General features: G+C 40.6%; 1 protein-coding gene across 1 annotated transcript; it reads right to left on the reverse strand.

The window, feature by feature from the left end:
* Window positions 1–2,053: 2,053 nt before the first annotated feature.
* On the reverse strand, window positions 2,054–22,182 carry myofl (myoferlin like). Its single transcript, XM_072390931.1, has 54 exons — window positions 21,761–22,182; window positions 21,172–21,227; window positions 20,977–21,068; window positions 19,137–19,245; window positions 18,826–18,922; window positions 18,495–18,664; window positions 18,033–18,161; window positions 17,575–17,637; window positions 17,437–17,487; window positions 17,301–17,331; window positions 17,082–17,197; window positions 16,623–16,749; window positions 16,422–16,525; window positions 16,252–16,320; window positions 16,123–16,166; window positions 15,956–16,038; window positions 15,820–15,855; window positions 14,859–14,983; window positions 14,640–14,753; window positions 14,204–14,381; window positions 13,920–14,044; window positions 13,699–13,808; window positions 13,411–13,603; window positions 13,158–13,313; window positions 12,909–13,040; window positions 12,626–12,789; window positions 11,851–11,965; window positions 9,519–9,621; window positions 9,271–9,410; window positions 9,019–9,183; window positions 8,703–8,790; window positions 8,415–8,492; window positions 8,126–8,307; window positions 7,827–7,985; window positions 7,643–7,744; window positions 7,255–7,416; window positions 6,716–6,881; window positions 6,552–6,622; window positions 6,439–6,453; window positions 6,260–6,358; window positions 6,013–6,141; window positions 5,151–5,306; window positions 4,925–5,016; window positions 4,660–4,830; window positions 4,354–4,502; window positions 4,073–4,212; window positions 3,853–3,941; window positions 3,675–3,770; window positions 3,427–3,568; window positions 3,216–3,315; window positions 2,912–3,105; window positions 2,714–2,823; window positions 2,478–2,625; window positions 2,054–2,312 (listed from the first exon to the last, which is right to left on the reverse strand). The coding sequence occupies exons 1-54, from the start codon at window positions 21,846–21,848 to the stop codon at window positions 2,274–2,276; spliced, it is 6,162 nt and encodes a 2,053-aa protein (XP_072247032.1). The 5' UTR covers window positions 21,849–22,182; the 3' UTR covers window positions 2,054–2,273.
* Window positions 22,183–22,713: the final 531 nt, after the last annotated feature.

A 22,713-nucleotide genomic window follows, 5' to 3' on the forward strand; every position in this document is an offset into this window, starting at 1 on the left:
TGTGAAGCAGATATTTGAATCTTGAAGTGTGGATTCGGCTGTCACAAAGTGAGAAACAGTAGAAGATTTTCTGCCACAAGCTCGAACCACACGCACTCTTTATGATGTCACAAATAAGGCACCATTTTGACTTTGATCTAACCACACCCTGTCTGCATGATGTCAGAAGCTTGTGACAGCATCTCCCCATCATCATTTTGAAGGTGTGGCATTTTTAATTTTAAATTTTTTATTGTATCTGAACTTGAACTTGAATACATATGATACTCCTGCGTGACAGCAAGAAGAATGAGTGTTCTCTTAATTATGACATTTCTTCTGTTTAGCAATAAGCTCTGCTACCATGCCACTTACCTACATGGTCTCATCTGACATTCTAAAACAATGCAACATACTGCCCCTGTTTAAAATTTTCAAAATCTTTGAAGGTCGAGTTTTTTTATTCAAGCAAGCTTGTTTTCCAGTGTTAGACCTACCTGTGCTTGCTTGGCACCATAGATTAGTGAGTTTGAGCCAACTTCTCAAGATAGATGTTGAATTTACGCTGATCACTGTTGACTTAGCCTGCCCTTTCTTCAAGTGGTATGTCATTTTATGGTGGTGGTTAGTTGTATTTTAGTCCATACAAGAATGCAATGTATTGTTTTCTCCTGGCCATCAACCAGAGCCTTTGATGTGCCACAATCTGAAGATTCCCATCATTCAGCAACTGGTGTGAACAGACTGGGGTTCAATTTTAGAGAGGGCTTTTAAGATATAACATCAGGGTCATTCCAGAATGTGTACACAATGACATTCCAGAACATCCAGACAAGGTCTGGGATGTTCTGGAATGTTCCATATCTTATCAAGACCAAATTCTGAGAATGATAGAAATGAGTAGTTCTGAATGTTTTAATTGTGGATGTATGAGCTGAGGTAATAGAGTTAAAAATGTAACAATGTATTGTATTTGCCAATAATTTTGTCAGTTCATTTGTCTAGAGGTCAATCGCTACAGACCTCCAAACTTCACGTGGCCTTCAGATTAGCTCAGGAACAGTGCGTAGAGAGCTTCATGGAATAGGTTTCCATGGCCGAGCAGCTGCATCCAAGCCATACATCCCCAAGTGTAATGCAAAGCGTAGGATGCAGTGGTGTAAAGCACGCTGCCACTGGACTCTAGAGCAGTGGATAAGTATTCTCTGGAATGACGAATCACGCTTCTCCATCTGCCAATCTGATGGACGAGTCTGGGTTTGGCGGTTGCCAGGAGATCAGTGCATGTCTGTCTGCATTGTGCCAAGTGTAAAGTTTGGTGGAGGGGGGATTATGGTGTGGGGTTGTTTCTTAAGAGCTGGGCTTGGTCCCTTAGTTTCAGTGAAAGTAACTCTGAACGCTTCAGCATACCAAGAGATTTTGGACAATTTCATGCTTCCAACTTTGCGGAAACAGTTTGGGGATGGCCCCTTCCTGTTCCAACATGGCTGCACACCAATGCACAAAGCAAGGTCCATAAAGACAAGGATGAGCGAGTTTGGTGTGGAAGAACTTGACTGGCCTGCACAGAGTCCTGACCTCAACCCGACCTTTGGGATGAATTAGAGCGGAGACTGCGAGCACAGGCCTTCTCATCCAACATCAATGTCTGACCTCTCATCCAACATCAATGTCTGACCTCACAAATGCGCTTCTGGAGGAATGGTAAAAAATTCCCATAAACACACTCCTAAAATTTGTGGAAAGCTTTCCCAGAAGAGTTGAAGCTGTTATAGCTGCAAAGGGTGGGTCAACATCATATTAAATCCTATGGATTAAGAAAAGGATTTAACTTAAATTCATATGCGTGTAAAGGCAGATGAGCGAATACTTTTGGGAATATAGTGTATTTATACTCCTGTGTCGTGGCATGTTTATGTGGCTAAAATTGACAGAAAAGCACATTTTAGTATCCATATTGCCTGTTTAATAGAACTGGATTGTAGTACTTTAAGTGCTGATAGTTTTTAAATATCATTATCCAGCAGTATGACATTCACACAAAATATGAACAATTTATATATATATGTAGAAATTCATTTAAAAATTCTTGGCTTTATTTGTATTCATTTGAACATAAGATATATTGTTGTGATTTGTATACATGAGATAAAAGTAATAGTGCAAAAAAAGGACAGAGGTGTGACTGGAAAATGCTGATTTTGACATCAATGGCATATTTCAGAGGAACGGTAACTGTGGGTAGGACCGTAGATTCTGCTGCCGGAAGACAGGCAGCTTCTCCCCAATACTGCTTAGGAGAACGGCTTCACAATCTTCATTGAGATGTAATTCTGTGGTTGAAAGGAAATATTTCTTAGTTACTGAATTAAAACACTTTGTTTACTCACAGTTGGACAGAAAAAGAGCATTCAAACATTCAAGTTTTATACCAAATACGACCATAGTTCTGAAACTAACTTCTGGTCATTTCATAATAATAAAGTCAAAGCTCTTACGGGTAAGGAGTAGAACAAGATCCCAAGGAACAAGATAACCAGCAGAAGAAGAATCACTCCAATGAATATCCACCTGAACCTGCGCCACACTATGAACTTCATGGTCTTGCAGGGGTTTGTAAACCAGAAGAACGACGTGTCGGGACGGCTGCGAATGAACACAAACAGCAGTGTTTGCATTACATAAGTTCCTGTAAAATTATCTTTAGTTTTGTTTAGGATAGCCATATTCTCACTTGGGTGGGTCCAGTCTTGGATTCATGTTGGGCTCGTCTCTGCCTTTCCCGGCAGGTCTTTCCTCCATCTCCTTCTCTTCCATTATCTCCAGTGTCATTTCTACTTTACCCTGTAAAATTCAATTAAAACAAAAGTCTCAACTAGTATCATGGAATCCAAGAAAAGAAAAAAAAGACTTGTGCTGAGGAGGAACATACACCAAGCTCATGTTTTCCATCCTTCTCAATGGCACAAGGCCACCACCCCCGCACAGACTTTTGGGAGAAGAGTGAGTTGTGTAGCGGTTTCTTGGAGGAGGCATATCCCATCATCCCTGGAAGCATCTTCAGGTTGCACTTTTCTGGAGTTTTTGCAGGGGGGACCAGATTGAGTAGGTCCAGCTCAATCGATCCTGTGACAGAAACACAACAAGAATAGGAACATGCGTCATGCATTAGAGCAGACGTGTATTTTAAGGCTATTCTGTTGTCAGGCCATGATGTAAATACAATACTACTTTACCTAGATAGTCATCCAGTGAGAATTTGTCATTGTCCCATATCTGGATGATCAATTTAGGAGGAATTCTGAACTCAGTTTTGTCCAGATTCCAAAAATGATCCTACAAAACAAAAGACAGAAATCGCGCTGATCATTGTCTAAAAGTGCTTCATCATGAATAAAAAATAAAGCTACAGCATCGCTTTTGTTCCAGATTCTTAATCTCACTCACTTTTCTTGAGACGACACAAAGCTGCTCTGCAGGCAGGTATTCAAACCCAAAGATGAACCTCCAGTTAAAATTTCCATCTCCATCCAGGGATCTGTAGTGGACGTCGGTCTTCTGCTTGTCCTCCTCCATTCCTGGCAGCCATCTAACAATTCAGATTAGGAATATGTGAGTGCAAAAAATGCTTTTTTAAGATCTACTCCCGCAGTACAGATGAAAGGTTAAGGTAGAAGACGGGACAAACTACGTACCCTTTAACATAGATGTCACTCATGTTTTCTCCAGTGATGCTCGTCTCATCCAGGATGACGTCAGTTGTGTTCCAAATGATAACCCGCAGGAAATACCTGTTTGAATGTGCCATTATGTTTTATCACCCAGTGCTTTGCATTAGACTGTAAGAATATTCATTTGTGAAGAGTTTATTACTTCTTGGCTTTGCGTGGAGTGATATCACAAGGAGGCCCAGGCAAGCCGTGACTCTTGGGGAAAATGTCTACCCACATTTGAATTCGTCCCTGCATTTGTGGGAAAGGATGATGCTTATAGCCAAAGGTATTTCACAGGACCATTTACACACCAATTCCTCAAAGCATTTTCATTCATTCATTTCAAATGACTGGATGTTTTCCTTTCCTTTTTTATTTACCTGAGACAGATTTGGTTGGTGGGAGCTACACAGGGTTCTGGTTTCCACATGTTCTGATACCAAGCCCTGGCTTCTAAGAACATGTAGGGCCAGCCTCTCTCTGGCTGGGCCTAAATGTGGGTGGATCACAGTGTTTGCCTCTGTAAAGGATGCAGCAGATCACATTTGTCATGGGAGAAGGGATAACATACTACCATACCACAGATTACGTGGAAATCCAACGGCAATACAAAACCTAAATCAGGAAACATAAGAAGCAGGTCGTAAGACACTAGAAGTACCGAAATCTTGGAGGTTGTATATTCTTCCTGACAAAGACAGTGATCTGCCATCTCCCTCTATGTGTGGAGGAAGGTCACCCCTCAATTTGGCCACATTCTGGAGGATCTGAGAAGGCTTCAGCTGATCTCTCCACTGATTGATCCCTGACCTGCAAAAAGAATTGAATTGACAGAGCAGCTCAGCTTTGGCTTTAAGAAAACTCATTTAAAAAGTCATTAAACTACTTTTAACTTGTTAGCTTCTCTGAAGATGTTTTCTTTTTCATGCTGTACTTCATGTGTAATAGCACATAAATACACACTTACACACAGTAAGTCTGTGGTAGGCCACAGGAGGACCTGAACTGAGACAGGAGTCTGTTCTCCAGATCGATGACTGTTTCTCCCACTTTTTCATCTCTGCTCAGCAAGTCATAGTCATAGACAGCAATCTTCAGGTCCTTGTCTTGAGGTAAGAAGCAGGACAACTCGAACACCCTTTACATTACAGGAGAACCTTTAAAGTATCTGTGCTGCTTTATGTTTTTCGGGGTACACATTACTTTAAACAAATGCTAAATCACAAGCTTACCTTCCAAACTCTGGATTGAGTGTGTTTGGTTTGTAGTTATCTCGGTCGTCCACTGTTTTCTTCCCAAGTGTGATCTTAATGTAAGGGTCACACTAAAAGGACCGGATAGAAAATAAATGATAAACGTATTTATTTACAAAATCTATAAAAATTGCATCTGAATAGGAGCTTGTTATAACCACGAAACCAGTGAGGTTGATAAGTTACAGCTACATGGAAAACTCACCATGCCATTTGTGTCTTTTGGCTGTAGGTCAATGCAGCGCACCACATATATTCGGACCAGACACTCCTGTGGTCCGCTCTCAGGAAGCTCCCTAAACTGGCGAGGAGGAGCTGGCACCCCTGGGTCATCAGGCAGTGGGTAAATCTTGAATGAGCCCTGAGCAAAGAAAACAGAACAACTGCTTAGTTGGCATCTCTTCTCAAAACCAGTTATGGGCACACGCACAAACACAATTATTGCACTGGAAAGTATACATAAAACTCTTCATTCCGTGTGAGGAACAAGAAATCGGCACGGCTTACGTCTGCAAAGCTGCATCTGTGGTTTTACTTCCCTAATTTCACAATCTGGTACAGACCAGATGGTTTTTAATACAACGTGATACAGGTAAAATGCCAAAATTCATATATTCTCCTCATTCACATGTATATTCTGTAAGTATATTATAAATATAATAACATTAAAAATAAATGTTACACAGTAACAGGCAGATCTGGTCTGATTACTTACCGTGGGTATATTGTTATTTTTCAGAAATTCTAGATTTTATGTATGTGATTTGTTGCTTTATATATGCTTAGTTACTTAGTCTTACAAAGACTAGATGTAATACACTGACTGATCCACATAATCCAAAACTAAATAATGATAACAGAGCTGTAATGATTAACACATTCAGGACCTAAATTCTGTACCAGCCAAATTATTAATCAAATTCAAATTCTTAAATGATCCACCAGAGGGCAAACCAAGACAAAGAAAAGTAGTCTTGCATTGACAGTCGCAGCTGTTGTCTTTGCAGCAGCAGAAAACTAATTTGCCAAAATCGAATGCTGCATGACTGACAGTCACAGTTCTTTACCTTGAACTCTCCCACTACTGAGGGATCATCCTCCTCATCTTCAGTCTTTCCTCGCTGTAGCCTAAAAGTGCTGCAGAAATCGGTCAGTCCCTGGAACTCCTCGACCTCCTCTAATTCACAGTTGTAAATCTGAAAAGCACCACACAGCACAGGATAACAGAGTGACTGTCTGTTACAGTTATCTAGCTTGTAAAACAAATGAATTCGGCTTTTTTATGTTGTTGTCGTGGTCTGTGAAACACGTCACCTGTAATGTGTCGTATCCCTTTTTTAGATAAGGGCCGCATTTTGCCTGGTCCCCGACAGAGGCATAGAACTTACTCCACCAGTCTACCGCCTCCTCCTCCTACACAAAACGATGGTAACATTAGTCATCCTGGAGAGGATATATATCTGTAGATGGTCTGTTAACGGGGAAATTCTCACCTTTTCTGCTTGAAGCTGCAAAGTGGGAGACAAATAAAGAAACTCAACATCAATGCAATAAGAAATGTTTAAGAATCTTCTCACAATATTCCATCTGACAATGATTTTTTTACCTCAGTTTTCACAATTCTTCTCTCCTCAATGTTTATAATGACATCTCCTTGGGCAGCATTTATCATTGCCACTGCGAAATAAATGGAGAAAGACATAATAAATCTTGACTGTATATAACAGAGGGTGTATAAATCTTCAATAGGCCACGCCTCTGTTTAGCTACCTCTGGCAGACATGCAGACGTTGCCGCTTCGACGATACGGGTCGCAGCGGAACTGCTCCAGACAGTCAATGGTGCACTGTCCCACCACAGGTTTCCTGCCGAAGGGTCGGTGGTCAATTACCTTCAGCACTATGGGAGGCGTGTACATCTCCTCTTTGGGAAGAAGCTTGGTGAACAGCGAGAAGACGAGTCATATAACAAAGTACTGTGCTTAAAACCTAAAAGAGTCATCTTTTAAGTTTTTAGTCAACTTTTCTTTCTGGTGACAGATGATGCTACGTGATAGAGAATAAACAACCTGAATTTACAACATCTGTTGTGGTGAATGTAATGTAAAGGTTATTGAACTGTTTGTCATCAGATTTGCAAACCTAATAACTAATTTGAAAGAAAAACTAGTCAATCTTACCCTCCCTTTCTCTGAAAATAGTTTTAACTACTTGGGATTTCTCCATCATACAGACTTTTCTCTCATCGGGAAAAACTGTCAATGCAGAGATGTTTGAATATTTTCTAAAGTAAGTTTGAGGGTTTTGTACCACTTTCAGGAGCAGCACAGATCCAGGGAAGTTTGGATTCTTTTTGAAGTTCCTGATTACAGCGGTTTGAACAATCTCACCGCCGCATTCCACTATTAAACTGGGGGAAGAAACGGTGGCCAGCTGGAAAGTCTTCATGTTCCTCAAGCCCCAAGTCAGCACCTGGGGTCAGATAAAAAACATGAACACACTTAAAAAAAAACACGAATGTGAGTCGATTAAGGTGGCAAGCCTGGTAACAGATGATCAGGGAATGACTAAAAGGGAAGTAAGGTTATGGATGAGAAACGCAAACACAAAGAAGTCTTGGGTTGGTCTGATCATGTCACATCATGTTAAATTGTGAGAAGGGAATTTGGCTGAAGAACTAAATGACTTCATAGTGTACCTCAATGGCAGTTAGCTGCACCACTGGCCTGATTCCCTGCGGAACCATGTAGAGCTTTTCTCCCCGTCGAGGAGGCACCAGAGGCAGATCTCCATCATTCCCCTGAAAGTACGCGAGAGTTACCGCCCTTATTCAGCCTCATTAAAGTAATAGCATGTATACTACCTAATAGCGTTCTCTGTACCTTGTCCTTCAGTAGGAGTTCAGCAGCTAGCAGCACTTCTCCAGCACTGCGACCCTTCTTGGTGACTGGAAACCACAGCAGCTTTGGACTGACAGCCACGCTGGGGTTCAGTTTTACCACAGGGGGGCATGTGCAACGGCCCATAGGCTCATCCTTGCCCTAGTTATTAAGGCACAGTGGCACACAGACTTAGCAAAGTCTTGTTATATACAGCATGGCCTCTAATTGCTTTTCAGTCAGGATTCAGTCGTATAATATTATGAGATTTGATCAGAAGGAAAATGAAATACATAACATACCACTTGATCGCTGTCGTACAGCTCCAAGACTACATCAGGAGGGTTGTGGGCAATGGTCTGCGGGTCTCCATAGATTTCAATGTCCTCAAAGATGAGAGTCTGGTCCCACGTGGGGTTCAGTGTGCTTCTTATGACTTCTGTGGTCTTACTCATGTGCAGAAATGACACATGAGCATAGGGATCTGGAGGGAATCAGGGCCTTATTGTCTTAATTATACAATTGTATATTGAGAGCTTTTTTCTTTTTTCTTTTTGGTGTTTGCACTTTTTATGATTGGACTGTTTTTACCTGAGAAGCTGTCTTTATCCATTGCACAGAGATTTCTTGCTTGATAAACGTACACCCTCAAATGGTAAAGGTAAGACCCTGGAGGGAGATGATTTTCATTAACTTGTTGAACTGCATGACAACTAAAACAGTACAAGCTCATAGGAAACCTAACAAAGCACACGAAAATACTGATGTTTACTGACCTCCCGATATCAGTGTTTATTCACAGTCAGGATGTAGCGTTTAAATAAGCCTTTAATCAGTATCAGGAGTGAAGAATGAGCTTTATGTGACCCAGCTACTTACGGCTAAAGTGGCAGGAAACAGTGGGTGTGTTGGCACCAAATGGTTTGGCTGCTCCCGTTTTACTGGTCTTCTCATCAACATCAACCCCCTGTTAAAAAGAAAACATGCCGAGGTACTAAACCAACACTTTCTGAAACATGCAGAACTAAAATAAACATCCTGAGTTATTTGCCAACTTCTGACGGGAACAGGCACATGCGGTAGAATAATGAGAGGATGTGACTCAGAGGGCACAAAGTAACGCAGGTTGCCATGGCAAATGCTTTGTTATGCACATATTTAGCAACATCACTGAGAGCAGTTAAGAGAGACCCACTAATGCTCCCTCCAGTCTGAAGATAGCAGAGGCCCCAATGCAGTCTGATGGGACCATCTTTCTCCTCCAACGGCGGCGGCGAAAAGTGTCAGAGGAGCGCTCCTTTCTGTGAAACTTCCAGCCAATCAGGGAAGAGTATTCCCAGCCTTCCCCTGGCTCTTGTCTCTATAAAGAATTGAGGAAAAGAAAAAAATCTGAGATTGCACTCATGATGTCTGGAATCTAAATCTTGCTCATTTATTTCTTCCTTACCTCAGAAGTAGCCATTTTATCAGACGTCCTCCTCCTTGGTCTGATGAGTCTTTTCCTGCGGTGGACGTGGTACATCTTCTCCGCTGCAACCCAGGATTTGGGTTTATCATCAGGGGGAATTGTCACTCCATATTCCCAACCTGGTGTCAAAACACACAAGTGCACACAGACGTAGTTAAGACTCAGACTTTTATCATCAATCAACAAAGAAAATGAGTCTTTCAAAGTATTCACTTTGCATTTATTACCTTTCTCATCGACAGCTCTGTTGCTGTCAAAGCTCCACTCATCCTCCCAGGTCCATCCAGGTGGACATTCAAACTCTCTTGGGCTCAGAGCCTTTTCTCCATTCTGCACAAACACACATTTTTTCGGCTATTTTTCAGCTATTTCAAACACAAAATCTACTGCCATTGTTTCATTCTTTGTAACCCACTTCCTTTAAAAGGGCAACGACTGCAAGTCTATGACTGGATGGGAACTGTTTTCTGTTAAATTATGATTAAGCCAACTTTAAAAAAAACTCTACTATGTTACTATGTATCATGAATCTTCTATGTATCATGTATCATGAATCTTCTGAAACATCTATTGACACTTGTATTATATCTCAGCGACACAGTCAGAAACCTTGGTGTCATTTGTGATTTTTGAGTTATAAGATCGACATTCTTTCACCTGTGAAACACCTGTAGAATCCATCCACCTCTGTCCGTGTCCAGAGCTGAATCTCTAATACATCCATAATTGTACTATTCTTTTTTTCTCTAATATTGATCATTCATTTAAAGAGCCAGAAAGGGGTTCTGCCAGGATACTCACTATGTCTCACCAGTCCTGAAATCCCTCTGTCCCTCCCTTAATCGATTTTCAATTCATGCAAGGTTAGACTTTAACTTTGACTTGCATCTTCTTATTTGGCTAACTTTTCCATGTAGCAACAGGTTGGACAAACTGTAAATTACATTACCACAACATCCCCGCAAGCGCACACATGTTCTTTCCCTCACTTCTCTGTATCCAGCTGCAGCTCTCTGTAACTTGCACATGTGGACTAACATTCTCAGAAACGTTTTACATGTAAGCGCCAGTACTATCAAAACACAGACTTTGCCAAAAGGTGATTTTACCGTACAACATTGCATTTGCAAAATCAGTGGCTGCTAGCCAATGTTTATTCTAACAAGTGCCATATCATCTGTATATTTTCAAACAGGTAACTTATTTTTGTCTGATTTTGTTGTTCACCTTAGTTTTTAATTTGTACAGCCCCAGAGGAACGGATGTTTCCCTATTTACATCTAAAATGGCTGATCTATTTAATAGCTTTTGAGCAATTAAAATATGCCCTTTCATTTATATTTCTTAATATATATACTATATAGTTGTAGTTTTTGTTGTTAACATGATTTTTTATTTACTTGCAAACCTGGAAAAACCTGGAAGGGCTCCAATTACATGACAGTCTTCAAATAGATCCACATGTGTGTGGCTTTACGTTAACTAATTATAGGTATTACCATTCAGCCTTGAAATGACGGGTGTGGATTTTGGTTCAGACCGCCCCGTCCCGTAGTGTATTCTTTTATATTTTTAGCAAAACTTTTACGAGGTGATATTAGAAAGTTTGATACTTTGGGGATTTTTAAATCTATTTTGAAAACATTGTATGTTGTCCTTTAATCAAAGTGTTCCCATTTCAACCATTTAGTTTATTTCTTCCACTTTATGTGATTTCATCAGAGCATAATTTTTTTGTGGGATTGTTCCATTGTATCTTTGTAAAGATACATTTGTCATTTGAGACCCAAGTGATTTGGGGCTTTATAAATAAACTTCAACTTGACTGTTTCGATTTGGCTAAGCACTGAATATGGTTCGATTTATTTCTGTTTATTAATTTAATTTCTCATGCCTTTTTTTGTTTTTTTTTTAAGATTGCAATTTGGCTGACTCCTCATTGTCTGTTTGCTATTTGCAGCTTGGCAGAAATCATAATAGTTATTTCATCTTTTTTTTTTCTGAAAGCAGCTGTCTATTGTGTTTATCCCTCCATCCATTTTCTATGTCAGCTTCATTCTGTTTGGGGTCGTTTGGGGACTGGAGCCTATCCCAGCTGCCATTTGGTGAGAGGCGAGATCCACTCAGGATAGGTGGGCAGGGGTGAATGAATCAGTGACCATGAATATATTATAAACAGGCACTTTTTTTGTTCTTACTCAAGCCAAGCATCAAATGTGATGTCATACCCATTAGCAGCATATTTAATCCTTGATCAAAATTACACATCACACCAACAAGACAGTTGGTCATATCTTTAAAAAGGCATTCATGTATATCCATCCATCCATCCATCCATCATCTGCCGCTTATCCGAGGGTCGGGTTCATGTATATTCATGTATATACAACACCAAACCAACCCACCTGTTCTAAGTACATCACAAAGCTCAGACGACACTGATAGCAATGGCAGCATGCATTAATATAAGTGTTTTGTTGTCATCTTCCGCATATTTCACCGTGTTCAAAAAGTTGAATATGTTTCAATATGTGCGTGGTTGAGGAGAATAAATCGTACCACGTCTGTATATGGTTCTGCAGCAGGCTTCCACTCCCCGCCGGGAAAACGCGTTTCGTTCTGAAAAACTTCATCTGTGAACTCAGTGTGGCCGGCGTCTGCTTCTGTCAACAGACTGCGGAAAAACGCCACAACACCAAGCAGGTTATTGACAGGCTCTGTGACTCAGACACGGGCTATGTACACACGCGATAAACAAATCAGAGCAGCTGAGGAAGAAGTGCTTCATTTAGTTAAGATTATTTACATGAGCCGTGGTGGGAGAATGTAAGCACTTCAGAGGGACAAAGGGAGGAGCTGAACTCCTTAATCCAAAACACTGGCTGGTGCTCAAATTCCTATTCATATCCTGTGATTGTGGTCATGATATGCTTTTGTGCGGAGGCGGCTACGCTGAGCCATGTATAATTACACTAGAGTTAATGCCTGAGAAGCTGCAGCACCAATAACAAAATAAGGAAAGAAAAACTTATTTATTACAGCTACACAAGTAATGACAAAGATGCAGAGGTTACAGGTGCAATAAAAGGGAAGGAGTCTGGAGATATCTTGGAGATAACGGGAGTGTTTGTATGTGAGAGAGGCTGCTGTGTAACCTTGTACCCACTGCACAGACATTTGGAATAAAACTGCGTAACAGGATAGCATTGGTGCTACTTTCTTGTAGAGACTGTAATATATCAGTGACATTTTGCACTTGAGTTATTGCGAAACAAGAGTTTTGAAACACTGCGAGGGGGTGATTTTAGGTGATAAGTGAGTTTCTTGAACTTACCATCGCTCAGGGTCAACAAACCAATCTCCCTCCCACTCCCATTGCCGAGGAGGCAGAAAGCGCTCTTGTTTGAGTTTCACTTTTCCGGTCACATCTGAGAACTTATGTCGACCCACCAGGCCGGTGGTTCCCCACTTCCCAAACACCTGAGCCTGGTTCTCATACTGCAGCGAAAAAAGCAGGTGTGTTTAAAGGCAAAATTTCAGCCAAGCTTTTCGAAAGTCAGAAATGTGTATGCTGTACGTATTCTTAGAAAAACGAATGTTCTGTGTCAAGAAAGTACCATTTCAGCATACACACTGAAGTTTCCCTCTGAAAAGCTGTTGAACTTTTTTTCATGAGCAGAGAGTCCGAGCCACATGTTGACGCGCAGCTGAACGGGGAGCTTCACACCTTTGTTCTTGTCCATGGGGTACTGACGAAGCAAGAATTATTTGGAGTGAAATTTAACAATGACTACGAAGTAAGGTGACTAACAAGCTTTTAAAGGCACATTTATTAAATAACAGTAAATCTGGTACAGTTCTTGTACCTGCATGAAGATGGTCTGAGTCTTTCCACAGTGTTTCCCACAGGCCTGTTCATTAAAGTTAGAGTACAGGATCTGGTTGGCTGGGACTCGGGCATAAGCCACCCGCTTCTCTCCTCTCAACATCCATATGATCACATCTGGCATGCTGTTCTGAGGCTGATTGAGACACATTTCAAATGCATAATAATAAATATTCAATCGTTTTATTAGCAATGTAATACATTTTTCCTAGAGATACAGTAGTGTCATGGACCTCCTCTGCCAGCTGCTTGATTCTATCCAACCAGTCTTCAATGTCACCAACAGTGGACTTGACATCTGTGGCTTCTTCTTTCATGTGACTGGCCATCTGTACGATACTGACCACAGCAGCTTCACGCAGAGTTTTTATCTGAAGATCCAATGCAGTAATGTGGGACTGCCCTTCCAGTGCTGGAAGCTGTAAACTATCAAGAGTAAAACAACAGAGTTCAACCAAAACAGCCACCCTGCCGATGTATCTGATCTGGAAACACGCAAGTACAGCCAGGTCCTGCCTTACCTGTTCAGGTTCTCAATCATGTGGTTGATGAGTTTGAGCCAAATCTCTGCCAGACGTGTCTCAGACATCTTGGCCAAGATGGCTGTTTTTAAAGACATGAGGTGGGACTCCTGAAATGAATCACACAGTAAGGTGAAAGGGGATTAATGAGGGGTTGCACTTGAGGAGCAGACAAGTGCAATATTTAGGAGCATATTGTCCTGATGTGTGACCTGTCTCACCAATTGGTCAGCAATGAAGAGGAAAGCATTGGCGGCATCTAAGCGGTGACTGATGTCCTCCCAGTATGAAGTGAGAATCACCACAGGCTTAGTGTCAGCCCAGGGTAGGTAATAGTAGTGATTACCTGTGGAGGTCATTATAAATATACCCAATTATTTTAAACACATGTTTTGCGTTTCAGAATTCCCTCATGCCCACAAGAAAAAATAGCTGTCATACTGAAATACATTTAGACAGCAGTTGTGTCTAAATGGCTTGAGTCTTTTCTTTGTCTGTTTCATACCATCAAACACAGCAAAGCTGTACTGGGTTGTGGATGCCAGGGGCTTGCAGGTGGAATCCAGCTTGTTACCATAATTACCAACGCTGACCTCGAACTGGATCGGCTCGCCGGGCTCTTGGAGCATGCATGCACTGTGGAAAACAGCACACAGAGAGTACTTCCTCCTCCGCTGGTATTTCTGAAACCAATTAAAAAGGGATGTGGGAGTGTTAAAAGCTGAGGCAGGAAGACTGCCGTTTCACTTTTTTCATGCTCAAAATTGAAAGTATTCTGTTGTTCTTCATGACCGCATATTTAGTCTCTCCTGAAATCATTTTATCTTTAGCAGGGAAACTAAAAGATTATATCAAACACAAAGTAAGATGTCACATGGCCATTAGGAGATTCTCAGGAGACTATATAATTACCAGGACTAATTACAGTGTGTAGTGTTTACCTGTGCTACCAGGATGTCATCACTGGAGATGTCATCAACATTTTTATCAACCTTTCCATCCAACTTAGTGGCCAGTTCAACAAGGACCCTCCCTCTGTATGCGACCCCTTCTCCCTGGGTAAAAACCAAACAGCAAAAATCTCACTTACACATGGTCATGATGATGAAACAGTTCTAACGCAGTCCTAAACTCTCAGTATTGTACTTAGGGGGACGTACATTCCCGAAGTTGAGCTCATCGTATGGATCAGGCAGGCCAGTGAACTCTCTTGGGCTCCCGTACAGGTTGACATAGCAAGGCCCAAAAGCTGGGAGAAAACCAGCCTCTGATGCTGAAGTGTTCACTGTAACACATGGACGTTCTGTTTGAAACCCACCTGGACAGTTTCAAGGCTTATTGAATCGTGAGCAAAGAATGAATGAACAGAAACAGATGATTACCATAGTATTCGTATAATAGATCAATTGTTTCAACCCAGTCTCTGAACAAAATATGCAATAGCTATGCTGGTTTACCTTTCAAAGTGTATGAGTTTCCCCATTGATTTCTACTGGCCCACATTTATGTCACACAACTAAGAAGTTACTTTTTGCTTGCATCTAAAGAAAAACCCATGAAGTCCACTGGCATTAAGAATTTGAGGTAGTTGTGGTAGTTTAATGTCACAGGACAAGACAATGGTAAATGTATCATTGTATCTTCTGTGGTCTCCTTTCCAGACATGGTTTAATTCCTTTTTTGGTCATTACCCATACTGTACATACATTTTTTTTTTCCGTAGCTGCACTAACGTGCTGTCATTTTCAGTCTTTTACTGTCATTTGTGGTGAGCTATAGACAAAGATCACAGATCAAGACTCACGGACACGTTCAGTTTTATAAATGCTACAAAGATTAATTCTAAATTCTTCAATGTTGCCTCTGGAAAGAGTCCCACTCTAATGATGCAGCAAAAAATAAGAATAAAAAAATGCAGGCATCTCAAATTTACAGCACTTCTTACAAGCTCTTGCACATTTTGATGTGAGACAGGGCTGTCTTCATAGCTTGTCATCTGTACAGTACAGCGTGTCCTATTACGATGTCTGTGGTTCAATCTGCCCTCATAGTGCAATACAGTCAAACAGACCATCTCTTTTGAGGAAATACAGTTCACAGATATGACCGTTTCATACATACGTTCGGAGACTGCATTGGAAGTTTCAGCTCCTGTGTCTGTTCCAGATTAAACAAACAAACACATACACAATGTCATACTGCAAATTACGATTTGAAACACAGAGTGAAGAGAATGAACATAAAATTGTATGATTACCTTCAATGTCCCCACCAGAGTGAGACATTTTGCTCAGATTCAAAAAGGTTGTTCCTATGGCGTCGTCCTTCGTCAGACGATCCCTGCCAAAAGTGAACAGGCATGTAAAATACTGGTTGGGATATTGTCCCATGTGACGCTGCCTCTGCATCAGTGTTAGCACCTACCAGTCATACATGGTCAACTTGATGCGTTCACACATGGATGGGAACTATAAAGAAGAGAGAATATTCGTGCTAAACTGCTCATTTTGAATCAAAGCTCACACGATACTTTGTAATTGGCATCTTTCTTACTTTGACTTGGAGGTTAATGAGTTGATTCCACTCTGGATTTGCATTTTTCTCAATTGTTTTGGTGCACAACTAAAAACAAAATTGTTCAAATTTAGGATTGGAAATTAACTATATTCACACAGTAACATAGTTTTGTATTGTTTTTTTTTTCTATATCTAACATGGAATACCTTCTTCCCAGCAAAGCTGACTTCCAAATATGGATCAACCAAGTTCTTCTTATCCCCCTCGCCTCCGAAGACTTGCTTCACTGTCTGAACGAAGGCATCATCCACTGCAATAAAGAAGCATTTCCAAACAGAACTTTTTTTGAAGAGATCTGCTTATGTACAAGAGGCAACTAAATATATTAATGTATATGTATCACTTACTCTGTGGCATGTCCTCAGCCCGATAGACTTTAAGGCTCAGGGTGGCCCATCGCATTGTTACACCAGTAGGAACCAAGAGATTACTCTCTATGTCATCTTGCTCCTCACTTAACTCTCTTCTTTCAGTCTGCAGCCGAGAAAAGGGGAGAGTTTTCATGGTCCTGTTCAACACTGCTCTAAGGGTCTATTCCAAATCCTCCCCTTCGCCCTGCCATTTTGCAGAGGCAAGGTGCTCTTTCCCCTTTGGGGATCAAGGCCAAGTAGTTGTCTAGCCATCCAAATGCCCTGAACACCACAGCTGAAATGCAAAATTACCACAACAACTTGATCCCCAAAAGAGCAGGGACACCTGACCTCTATGAAATGGATGGGGTAGGGCAAAGTGGGTGGGCATAGAGGAGAAACTAGGATTGGGTCAAAGAGGTAAGAATTTGATGTTAAGTAAGAAAGTCCATGTACCGGTGGCTCATCTCCAGTGCCCATAATGGTTATGCTGACTTTCAGGTAACCTCTGGCCCCCAAGTTGGTGTCATCAGGATCACTCAGGAGAAGCCATTTCCTCATTATGGCGTGACCTGAATGTGAAACAGTCATTTGTTTAATATAGTATGTTGATACATGGCACAAAAAGAAAACTTAAATATTCCCAAACTGCACATTGTACACTGTAGAACTGACCAGGTTCATCGTAGATGAAGCCAACATCCAGCTGGAGATGAAATAACAAATTCAAACGTGTCAAACTTCTGGCCAATAAAATCTCGTACTAAAAAACTTGAAAAATTTAAGTATATCTGATAGAACTTGAGCACACCTTGAACTCTCCCAGTAGACTGTCTGCTCTGAGAGAGAAGGAGTCATAAACCTTTAAAGAAAAAAAAAAGCACTAAATGGCAAAAAAGAACAAAGTACTTATAAATGCATAATCATGCAAAGTGTAACTTCTACTCACTCGAAGACTGATGCTCTCATCAAACAGCTCCGAGGGGAGCATGTTAACATTGTAGAAAAACATCTGAGGGACAGAAGAGAAAGTGCAGAATGATTCTATTTATCTTTGGTCAATATTTGTATGACACATCTGGATCTCAGAGGTCCTCTTGAGCTGAGCAGCTTACTTTGGCAAAAGCGGAGACGAGAGAAAATGATTTTGAGAGGAAACAGGTGCAAGAGAAAGGTGACGGGAATTGCTTCAATCTCCAAAGAAGGTAGCTGCCAAGTGGTCATATCACCACTGCTGATACAGAGAGAAATGCCTCAGTCAGGATGTTATAGAAGCTTGTATGAATTTCTGCAGCATGGAAAGAAGACAAGAGAAAGTAAAGGATAGACAAGCAAGGTAAAAGGAAAAAGTGAGTCATTTAAAAAAAAAAAAGCGTAGCATTTTCTTTTGTGGCGATGGATCATTACCTCATCAAAGAACGGGTTGTTTCCTCTTCTGATTCTTGTTCTGTGGGTCTGTCCACACACATTCACTTTCACAACGGGCTTTATGTTGTTGCCAGGCAGTTGTCGACTCTCGATAACCCGAACACGGATCTGGACATTACAAGCAACAATGAAGCAGCAGAACAATCAGTGAGACAAAACATAAGGTGCTATTAATTCACTGGCGTTGACAAATATCAGTATACTGAGTGTGAACAAATGTATTTCTAGGGACTGAGCGCACAAAAACTAATCCAAACAAAGGATGTAAGTCTCTAAAATGATGGATAAATATTATGGTTCACTATTCATTTACTCACACAGCCTTCAGGGTGTATTTGTGTTGGTGAAATCTGCTGTCAGTCATGTGATCACCAATCCTAATTACCTTCTTAATTGGTATTTTTGGTATTTCAGGAAAAGTAACTAAAACTCAGACAATACCTGGAAGTCCTGAGGCTTATTGGCCAGAGCTCTGTGCCTCTTTCGGCTGAGACGGAGTGACTTATGGCTGGGTTTGGCAGGCTGGTTCTGTGAAGCGGGAGCCCCTGGACTGCCAGCCTTACCTCCTCCATCCATGTCGCCATCCCCCTCGTCATCCTCCTCACTGCCCCCTGTAAAAATAAAAGAGCACACGTACAAAGTTCACTTTTAATAAAAGACAACCTAACCATAAACTACAATTGGCATCAACTCAGTTAAGATTTATCACATTTAATCTTATCATGATGGCATTTTATCATGATATTTCTCAAGTTAACTGCAGTCTTCTTACCACCGTCCACATGCAACATGTCCCCATTTGCCTGATCATTTGGATTTGAAGTGGTGTTGGCAGGTGGCTCATATCCAATGAGCAAATTAATGTTTGCCTGGAAAAGATTACATATTGAATAAGCTAGTAACATTAGATCTACTGTGTATGTCTAATAATAAACATAGGCCCACAGATTACATAAAATATAACCATTGCTATGGACTAATGCAGATCGGAGTGAGCTGTTCATGTTAAATTAATTAAATAAAATTATAAAAGTATAATATGTAAGTATATATGGGATTGTGTCATTAAACAGATGTATTTACCCCAACAGCCTGCTGTTTCTCATTGATCAAAGGCACATTCTTAGATGGGAGGGACTTCACATGACCACTGGCCAAGTCTCTCAATGAGATTTTTGCAGAGCCAATAAATCTGTAAAGCGATCACATAAAATGTCTGCTTAGAAAACATCACTAAGTCATACTGCAGTGCTCGTACTATTACTCATCATTGTGGATGTTCTCTCTCGACTTCCCCATTTCTTCACATATAGAATAACGAACACCTACACTCTAGAATCATTTAGAAAACAGAAGTCCTGAAACTGTGATTAATAATCACAATGTATTTCAAAACATTGGACATTTTCTAAAAACTTCCCCAAACCAAATAACTCTGCAAATTGATCGAGTGACTTTGGTTACTAATTTATGATATTGTGTCACATATGCTCTCTGCCTGGCCAATTTTGGTGTAGACATACTTTGCTGGTTACTTGGGGAGGAAAAAAAGGCTGTGAGGAAAAACAAATAAGGCTGAAACAATTCAACTGTACCACAGGCATGTGCAGCATGCTCTGTGACAGATATAGAGCCAAAGAGGCAAGAGAAAAGGCAGTCTTAAATAAAGCAAGGGTTAAATGTGATTATTTTCTTTTCTTCTTGTACATTTTTCACTTTCAACATACAACTTCAAACAAACCTGAAACAAAAAGATCTAAGTTTCCTTCAGGAACTAAGCAGTCAGCACTGCCAGATAAGCAAATGGATCTTGATTGCACTGTTAAATATGCGTCTTTGGCTATGCGTCACATTCCTTTTCTTGGTTTTCCTGATTTTGAACTATCGGAGAGAGCTGGCAAATAAGTTTATGTCTACAAAAACAAAAACTGTCCTCAGAGTCATACTCTGTATGAAAGTCATTACTGGCAGAGCTGCAGTCATCCCAGATGGGCCAATGACAAGCCAGCACAAGCTCTCTTATTCACTTCTCTCATGCAGTTTTAGAGAGTGATCATGGAAAAAGTGCATTGGTGGCTGAGGCAGACACTCCTCCTCCCTCACCCCCCCTCACTCCTCCTGCCAGCCCCAGAATAATTTATACTGCTAACAATAAGGCTCTGGCATGACTCAGTGGAAATGTTATTTCTTGGTTGACCCCCTTGCCTGCTCGCTAGAAAGACAAAAAAGACTCCAACTCAGGTATGCGAGTATGTGCCTAACATAAAAGCAGGAAACTAATCTGAACAATGAATAACATTATTTATGGTTGTTTGAATATGAGATTGAGAAAGTTTAAAAAAATAAAGAAAGGGCTGCTCCCATTTCCATTTAAGGCAACATTCCTGAAACAGCTGTAGTGCTGATGTGATGAGGACAAAGCACCTTCTCTTCTTACTCAGCAAGTCTTAACATGGTTGCAGTGATTCCTGTAGATATACAGCTCAGAAAAGTTCCAACATGTCTCTCTGTGTCATGGGAAAAGATTAACAATCAACAATCATTATTTTCAACTACATTCTGAGTGAAAAGGAGCTGGCATAAACGGCATGTTAGTGGAACCACAATGGAAACGGATTCACCGATTATAATCTCGCGTCTTTTGTCTCAGGAGATGAACATTTTAGGGTGGATGAGGTTTTCCCTGTCGCTGTCATGCAGTGTGTTTTTGTGTGTTTTTGCAGGTTCCCTTCTGTCTCATAGGGAAGTCGTTGACTCAGAGAGGCTCTCACCCACAAAGACAGAAACAAGCTCAAATGATCAGTGATATGTCATACCGTGGGTCATGTATTCATTCACTCAACACTTGTTTGGTAAAGATCTCGTGCTGCCTGAACTGTCACTATATGACACATGCAAATGGGACTTCTTGTCATAAACATACTTATCTTTCCCAATAGTCTCGTAGTCTTTTACAACCACATCGATGAATGAGGATGCATCCAAAGAAGAGCCTTTCAGATCAAATTCAAGGATCTGTAATTATGAAGAAGGGCCAGTTGTAAACAGTCAACAACATCACTTAGGTGTCAGGTGAGCAACTATCTCACAGATCAAACAAACAATAATTCTCACTCACTTCATTCCAAACCGGATTCAAGTCATTGTTAATTGCTTTGGTTTTCTTCTTTTCACCTGCAAGCATCATGACACAAAAATCCCGTTTATTATTCTGTTTGTTCTGGCTGGACCTTATTATTTACTGGTGGACTTAATGACTCCTTTTGGTTTAAGGAGTCTGTTTCTATTGCCGTTATGCAAATTTCACATGCAAACATCGTCTTCACCATCTTCTTTCCAAATTATGGCATCAATAATTTCACACCGCACAACATAAGTCCACATTGCTAATATTAACAAATACAAGCCCTCCTGCCAAAAGACGAGGCTCTTTGACGGCACTGGGTTACTCTGGCCTTATAAGGATGCAGTTGTTTTGTGAATCACTGCCAAAACTTTTAACTTAAGTCCTTGGAGAAAATAATGAAAATCTATCTTTTGAGAATGTGACTGCCTAAACCAAAGGATGACAGAGAAGACGATCATTCAAAACATACTTAAAAACTATATCATCAATCTGGCAACGATCATAGGCTACCTCTCACACAGTTTGCCAAGGAAAATAAATAAATATCTAAGGTTACAGTCATGCCCATGATATTGCTCACCTCTAAAGACAACCGCAGCAATTGGATCTGGATTTCCAAGTTTCTTTTTGGGTATCCCACTAGCGGACTCGACAATGACCCGCAGCATATTGCTAAAAAACTTCCCAAATGTTCAGAGATATCTCATAGTCCGTCGGGATTTAGTAAGCCTCGGAGGAAACTGAGAACCGAGGAGGAGAGGAGCGGATACTGGAGGGCAGCCTCATTTATGACTCACAACAACCACCCAGTTTGAGGCTGGGAGGCAAGGAATAGAAAGTAACTTCTGAATGACAGCAAGTCTGGGCAGTGTTTAACTACCTCGTTTTATCACTCAGTATTGCTTTACAATGTAGTGCGGTGTGATGGATTCATGCACAAAGCAACTTTTTTTTTTCAAGTGAAGCAGCGCTTCCAATCCAGTGGTGCAGTTGGTCCTGCTGCCTTCAAGTACAGCCTTTTTAAATACAAATGTTGCGTTCACTGTACTGCCTTTTAAATCCAAAACATGTTGCCTTCACTTACTGCCTTTTAAATCCAAAACATAGTTGTGCCACAACTCTTTACAAGACAGTATAATAATTTAAACAGCACTCCTCAATATATATATCGATATATGTATTTATATATAAAGACTGCTAAAGTGACATAATTATTATTTTTCAAACAAACGTTATCGCGCGGAACTCCTGTGTACAGTGTTTTGGGGAGTGTTTAAGATCAAGTACAGAGTAGTAAATAGCACAGATATACTATTTACCCTGATCTTAACCCTTATATTGCAGTTTGATAGCCACCACCATCTTCAGGTAAAAATTAAAATAAATAATTAAATTAATTAGTTGTATCAGCTGGTTTTATACAACAATAACTTAGATAAGTAAATATGTGCATTGTCCAGTTTTTGAAAAGTAACATTAGCATTAACTTAGTGGTTAGCTATATTTTTGATACATAAAGATATGGCTCTTTAA

The sequence above is a fragment of the Leuresthes tenuis genome, unplaced genomic scaffold (genome assembly GCF_036924035.1).
Source record: "Leuresthes tenuis unplaced genomic scaffold, fLeuTen1.0.hap1 SCAF_8, whole genome shotgun sequence".
Classification (NCBI taxonomy): domain Eukaryota; kingdom Metazoa; phylum Chordata; class Actinopteri; order Atheriniformes; family Atherinopsidae; genus Leuresthes; species Leuresthes tenuis.